This window comes from Alosa alosa, chromosome 22 (genome assembly GCF_017589495.1).
Source record: "Alosa alosa isolate M-15738 ecotype Scorff River chromosome 22, AALO_Geno_1.1, whole genome shotgun sequence".
Classification (NCBI taxonomy): domain Eukaryota; kingdom Metazoa; phylum Chordata; class Actinopteri; order Clupeiformes; family Clupeidae; genus Alosa; species Alosa alosa.
Genome location: NC_063210.1, coordinates 26,430,215 through 26,437,714, shown reverse-complemented (window position 1 = coordinate 26,437,714; position 7,500 = coordinate 26,430,215). Strand labels below are relative to the sequence as shown.

General features: G+C 46.0%; 1 protein-coding gene and 1 long non-coding RNA gene across 2 annotated transcripts in view; one reads left to right on the top strand and one right to left on the bottom strand.

The window, feature by feature from the left end:
• LOC125287387 overlaps nt 1-1,351 on the top strand; it is a 24,669-nt gene extending 23,318 nt beyond the window's left edge. Inside the window, exon 2 of the long non-coding RNA XR_007192354.1 lies at nt 486-1,351. This is a non-coding gene — a long non-coding RNA (uncharacterized LOC125287387). The remainder of the gene's footprint in view (nt 1-485) is intronic.
• A 2,983-nt stretch (nt 1,352-4,334) lies between these two features.
• Nucleotides 4,335-7,500, bottom strand: part of LOC125287210 (glutamine-rich protein 2-like) — a 9,984-nt gene continuing 6,818 nt past the window's right edge. Inside the window, exons 4-5 of the mRNA XM_048232772.1 lie at nt 5,165-5,275; nt 4,335-4,538 (exon numbers count right to left, since the gene is read on the bottom strand). Coding sequence (XP_048088729.1) covers nt 4,414-4,538; nt 5,165-5,275 — 236 coding nt within the window. The 3' untranslated portion in view covers nt 4,335-4,413. The remainder of the gene's footprint in view (nt 4,539-5,164; nt 5,276-7,500) is intronic.

Below are 7,500 nucleotides of genomic sequence, written 5' to 3'. Positions count from 1 at the left end.
ACCGGCAGGGGGTTTTGGGGGGGGGGGGGGTGTATTTGGATTTGTTTACTGTTTTCTTTTTCTCTCTTCAGTGAGGATGATCGGCCCGCGACGCTTGTTTGATTTCACATTCTGAAAAAGTACAACAACAAAAAAAAAAAAAAAAAAGATTTACAATCTGTCTCTTTCTTTTCCCCTCTGGAGAAAGAGTGTGCTTCTCCTCTTTTTTTTCTTTCTTTCCTTTTGGCTCCATCCTTTCTTTTGTGATCAGAGGGGGAGGAACCACTCAACCAGCAGAAACTGAGGAACTTTAGCACTGGGGGGTCTGTCCAGTCACAAACACTTCGGGAGCCCAGAGGATTCTGGGAAATGGAGTCCTCAGCAGTGATGCCTCACATTTGCAGCCCTGTGATTGGCTGTTTGATTTTTCATTTCCAAAGCCCCTCTCCATGGTCTCCTGACGGTGTAGCATCGTCTTGGCAACCAAGCCCAAAGGCAATAAACAGTGTGTGTGTGTGTGTGTGTGTGTGTGTGTGTGTGTGTGCGTGCGTGCGCATGTGTTGTTTCAGTTCTCTTATACAGAGGTTCATGTGTAAGTGTGTTTTGTCAGATCATAGATGGAGAGAGTCACGATTTTCACTTTCACACACACTCGTCTTTTGTTTCATCTTTGTGCTCACTCTCTTCTTTGATGGACAGAATACAAACACTCCTTCCTTGATGGACAGAATACAAACACTCCTTTGATGGACAGAATACAAACACTCCTTCCTTGATGGACAGAATACAAACACTCCTTTGATGGACAGAATACAAACACTCCTTTGATGGACAGAATACAAACACTCCTTCCTTGATGGACGGAATACAAACACTGCCCCCTGTGGTCTTAGGTGGCCAGGGCGGGTGTGTGGGTGTGTGTGTGTGGGTGGGCAGTCAACTCTGGGAAGGCCGACGAGCAGGAGAAATGCATCTGGTGACCATGACAACTGCTCCTCGTCTGTCTGTTTGTTTGTTTATATTTTGTGTGTGTGTGTGTGTGTGTGTGTGTGTGTGTGTGTGTGTGTGTGTGTGGGGGGTGTCATCATCATCATCATCATCATCATCATCATCATCATGGGAAAAGGAAATTCTCTGATCACCCTGAGGCTAGGAATGATGCAGTGGTGATGTCATTTCCTGCCTGTGGAAACAGCTCCCAGAACCTTTCAAAGTGTCCGTCTCTCTTCCCAGGCCCGGCTCTCTCGGCATGTGTGTTTCTATTTCTGCTGCAGGGCAGATGGAAAAGAGAAAGAGAAATATTTCATCTGTGAACGTGTCTGAGGTCGTTGTGTTTTTATCCAAGTTGATTAAAAAGCTGAATGACTGACAACTGCGTCCTCTGCTCTTCTGTTGATTTGCCAAGAGAAACTCAAACAGTGAAAAGAGGTGATACACACACACACACACACACTCATAACTGAAAATAGGGGATGGACACACACACACACACACACACACACACACACACACACACACACTCATAACTGAAAATGGGGGATGGACACACACACACACACAACTGACAATAGGGAAGGCACTCACACACATACACTCATAACTGAAAATGGTGATGCGCGCACACACACATATACACACACCTGAAACTGAAAATGGTGATGCACACACACCACATACACACACACACACACACACACTTAAAACTCACATACACAGTTCTGACTTTAGCAAACTGCACTGGTCTGTGAAATGGGTTTACAGAGGAAGGAAGTGGTCAGAAGTATCCAGCCGTGTGTGTGTGTGTGTGTGTGTGTATGTGTCAGAGAACAGCGAGTGACTATGACACATGTGTATGTGTGTATGTGTCAGAGAACAGCGAGTGACTATGACACGTGTGTGTGTGTGTGTGTGTGTAAGGGAGAGAAAAGAACATTGTGCGCCCTGTGACCTGAAATCAGTTAGTTCAGCAAGGAAAGACTCATCAGCCACACACACACATATTCACACTCATACTCACACACACACACTCTCTCATACTCACACACACACACTCTCTTATACTCACACACACACTCATACACACACACACACTCTCTCATACACACACACAAACACAATCAATCATACACACATTCACACACACAATCATACACACAAACACAATCATACACACATTCACACTCATACACACACAGACTGACTACTGAATACACACTGACTTGGGGGAAATGATTGAGAATGGTCTGGGGTACACTTGAGTGATTCACAGAGCATGAATCCTGGAAAAAGTCTTCACACAACCACCCACACACACTACACACAAACCACTAACACACACAACCACCCACACACAGACTATACACACAACCACCCACACACAGACTACACACACACTATACACACACATCCCAGTCTCTAGATGAGGGTGTGTGTGTGTGTTGAATTCCCAAGGATGATGATGACAGCACACACACACACTCCAGAGATAACAGACTCGTTAAACTGGTACTGAAGTTTAGCAACAGCTGTTTGGTCACTTCAGGTTTCTTTTCGGGCTTCAGGCCCACCATGACCTTTTGACACCACTGTGTGTGTGTGTGTGTGTGTGTGAGAGTGTGTGTGTGTGTGTGTGTGTGTGTGTGTGTGTGAGAGTGATGTTTGTGTGTGAGGGTGGTGTGTGTGTGAGAGTGATGTGTGTGTATGTGTGTGAGTGTGTGTGTGTGTGTGTGAGTGAGTGTGTGTGTATGTGAGTGTGTGTGTGTGTTCCAGATATAGATTAGCTGACCGGAGTGGTCTAAACTCCATAGCAAAGAGCTCTCTAGGTTATGGCAGAAGTGTGTGTGTGTGTGTGTGGCAGAGGTCATCATCATGAATCATGATTACGGCGGTTCATACTGAGATCAAGATTCCTTGATTTTGGAAACATTGCCACGGTTACCGTAATTTCCCAACTATTAGCCGAGGTTTATGCATGTGTGTGTGTGTGTGTGCCAGGGTAAGAGGTGATAATGTGAGGGTTTATACATTGATTTCAAAATTTCTTCAGCGATGAGGTAATACACGGGGGCAGTTAAGCAAGGGATAGCGGCCGCCAGGTGTCCTGTTCTACAGAATGGACAGGCGAGGGGGGAGGGGCAAAGAGTCCATTCATTCCGTATAACAGGACACCTGGAAGGCCGTTATCCCACTCATCATCCGGTAGTCTTGCCTTTGTGCACCATACGCCTGCCCATGACTCTAGCATACCTTGGGAGTGTCCCGGGCTGCCGCTGACCTCTGAGACTTCACAAGGCCTACGGCAGTACAAAGCGCCACCTAACCCGTGTGCTCAGGTCTCACAGGTAAATGAGCATTGCATCCTGGGAAGAGGACACTTCATGCTGTATGATGCCTATTGGTCCAGGCTAGCAGGTTGAACATACTGACAGCTAGCAGGTTGAACATGCCCATACTAAAAACTAGCATGTTGAACATGCCCATACTAAAAACTAGCATGTTGAACCTGCCCATACTAAAAACTAGCATGTTGAACCTGCCCATACTAAAAAAATACTTTGCATTTTACTGTTCATTGTGCAAAGAATGATTGAAAGCACAAAGTGATTTAACAAGTTGTGATGTGTTTGTGTTAAAGAAGCCCTATGCAACAATTTTAGCAAAAATGACCTTAATTATGCTGGTTGAGAGTCGTTCTGATGGTTCTACAACATTTTCTTGGTTGTTTGGTGGGTGCTTCGTCTCCCCCAATTGCTTCTCCGAAAAAACGAATATGCAACTTTCTGAACCCGGACCGGTAACGGATGTGACTCCTATCCAATTGCGCCTCGAAAATGTAGTCAGATTGTAGTTTCTAAGAAGACTGCAAAACGGACGCAGACTTGGCTTTGTTGCTGTTGAAATTGTAAGTAGCCTAGCGCAGTGAGCTGCCTGCTACAGCGGCGCTCGGGGAGCAGTGAGGGGTTAGGTGCCTTGCTCAAGGGCACTTCAGCCGTGCCTACTGGTCGGGGCTCGAACCGGCAACCCTCTGGTTACAGGTCCGGAGTGCTAACCAGTGGGCCACGGCTAGTGGGGGTTTAGCGTAGCAGTCACTTGCTACCGAAGCTGCAGGGGGAGCTATGTCATGAAAAATGCACCCAACCGGGCGAAAACCCAGAAACAGCGAAGGAATAACCAGACCTGCATAGGGCTTCTTTAACTGTTTTAATAGCGGACAGAAGCAATAAAGACAAACTGTAGTCTGTTCTTGGATTACGCCCTGTGTGTGTGTGTGTGTGTGTGTGTGTGTGTGAGAGTGTGAGAATAATGACCTCTGTCTGACCCCCCCCCCCAACTCAGAGGAGCGCAGGTCGGTGTGCTACTGCTGTAAACATCTTTATTATAATTATCATAATAAGAAAATCCCGCAATCCGATTGGCCGGGCCTCTACAGTGATGTCACCGGCTCGTCCTCTGATTGGGTGAGATCACGGTCAGCTGCAGGGGGCGCTGTGGTTGGTCCGTGTCTCGTGACCCGCAGCCAATGGAGGAGAGGGGGCGGTCCTTCGTAGTGGTGCTGGAGGCTGAAGGTGAGAGGTAATAAGTGCCAACCAATCAGCTGGCAGGTGTGATACCCCACAACCAATCAGCTGGCAGGTGTGATACCCAACAACCAATCAGCTGGCAGGTGTGATACCTAACAACCAATCAGCTGGCAGGTGTGACAACTAACATCTGGGTTATACAGGGGGTCATAGATTCAGTCTTCTACATACATCAAGACCACTGTGTGTGTGTATGTGTGCGTGTGTGTGTGTGCAGCGTTGTTATGTAAGTATTAATGCGTGCATGTATGTGTGTGTGCGTGTGTGAGTGTGCGTGCGTGTGTGTGTGCATGTGTGTGTGTGTGTGTGCGTGTATGTGAGTGTGTGTGTGCGTGCGTGTGTGTGTCTGTGCTTGCGTGTATGTGTGTGTGTGTGAGTGTGTGTGTGCATGTGTGTGTGTGCGTGCGTGCGTGCGTGTGTGTGTGTGTGTGCGTGCGTGTATATGTGTGTGTACGCATGTATGTGTGTGTGTGCGCGTGCGTGCGTGCGTGTGTGTGTGCGTGCGTGCGTGTGTGTGTGTGGGTGCGTGCGTGTATGTGTGTGTGTGTGAGTGTGTGTGCATGTGTGTGTGAGTGTGTGTACGTGTGTGTGTGTGTGTTGCCCACCTGAGCGGCAGCGTTGAGTTTTGGCACTCTGAGGTCTAATGGGCGTCACTCGGCCCAGATCTCCAGCATTCTTAGGAGACACCGTCAACTTGTGTTTCATAGTGCCTTTACCTGCACACACACACACACACACACACACACATATACACACACACATATACACACATACACACGCACCAATAAATAAACAAGACATATAACACATATTATAAATACACACAAAGACCAATTCTCAATATACTCACACTATCAAATCCAAACACACACACACACATACAAACACACAGAGTCGAGTGTACACACAAATAGACTAAGGACATCTGAAAGACAACATGACACAATGAGGACACTGGGACTCACAGCCCTGACCTTAAGAGGGAACACCACTGGCTCATAAATAACACACATGTGGCATGAACACACACACATGTAGCATGAACACACACACACACACACGTGTAGCATGAACACACACACACACACACACACACACACACACGTGTAGACACATGTACAGATGTAGCATGAACATGCACACACACACACACACATGTAGCATGAACATGCACACACACACACACACACATGTAGCATGAACATACACACACACACACACACACACACACACACATAGCATGAACACACCCACCCCCCCACACACACACACACACGTAGCATGAACACACCCACCCCCCCCACACACACACATGTAGCATGTACACACACACACACACACACACACACACAGGTAAACACATGTAAACATACATAGACTTGCACAAGCACAGAGCTAGCGAGGTGAGCATATTAAAGGTTATGCATGAGAAATAAGAGTTCCAGTGAGTTACGCAACACACACACACACACAGGCTCAAGCAGGAAAACCCATTACCAGATGACTGTACCCCTTCCAGAACCTCACAACCTCTGTTCTCTCCCCTCACTCACACACACACACACACACACATACACACACACACGCATGTACACAACCATACACACACATTCCCCTTAAAACAGCATAGCTCCCTGCCATTCTTATCTTGAAATCCTGAAACCCCAAAGAGTGCACGCACACGCACACAAACGCACCCCCCCCCCCCCCCCCCACACAATGTCCAGATCCCTCTCCCACCAAGTCACATCCTGTACACTCCATCACACACACACACACACACACACACACACACACATTCTCAAAGCAGGATGTACTCCTCCAGCTGTTTGTTTTTTACAGTGGTGAGAACATCTGCCCTGCTTTGGGAATGTGTGTGTGTGTGTGTGTGTGTGTGTGTGTAATATCTGCCCTGCTTTGAGAATGTGTGTGTGTGTATGTGTGTAATATCTGCCCTGCTTTGGGAATGTGTGTGTGTGTGTGTGTGTGTGTGTGTGTGTGTGTGTGTAATACATGTATCTGCCCTGCTTTGGGAATGTGTGTGTGTGTGTGTGTGTGTGTGTGTGTGTGTAACATCTGCCCTGCTTTGTGTAAGAGAGGCAGGAGTCTCCATCATATCCTGCTCCCTATACACGTCTCCCTACTATGTTATATAGTATGGTATGCTACTACACTGTGCTATATACTATATCATACTATACTATACTATTCTATACTATATCATACTATTCTATACTATTCTATTCTATATCATACTATTCTATACTATATCATACTATTATAACTATTATAACACACATTTCGAGGTTGCTAGGTTACGGGGACGCTGTCGCTGTCAGGGGTCCACCGAGATTCGGATCTACACAGGATCACCCGCGACTTCAGACTGTTGTGCTTCCAGTGATCTCCAGGCTAACAAGGCCTAACGTTAACGTTATCTCCAGACTGCCAGTGGAATCCACCGGGTTGGTCAGTTGTAAAAAACTTTGTTAGCGCTGCATTGGTTGTGAACACACAGCTGTGCGCAGTTTTCACGCGGGTCATCATTGCCCTTGGACATTTTCAGCCGGTTGGAAATTGGACTAATTTAACATCACATTTTCTTTTTTTTCTTTTTTTACTTTTTATTTGTTTATTTGTTATGTTGTCTGTCTTGTATGTATTGCTGTCACGGGTACACTGGCGACTATGCCGCTCCATCCGGCATCTTTATTTTTTAAGCGACCTTGGGTGTCTTGAAAGGTGCTTTATAAATAAAATGTATTATTATAAAAAGTGTAATAAAATGTATTATTATACTAAATCATACTATACTATAAGCTGACTATTCTAAACTATTCTATTCTATATCATACTATTCTATACTATACTATTCTATACTATATCATACTAAACTATACTATTCTATTCTAAACTATACTAAAAGTCAAACCCAAATAAA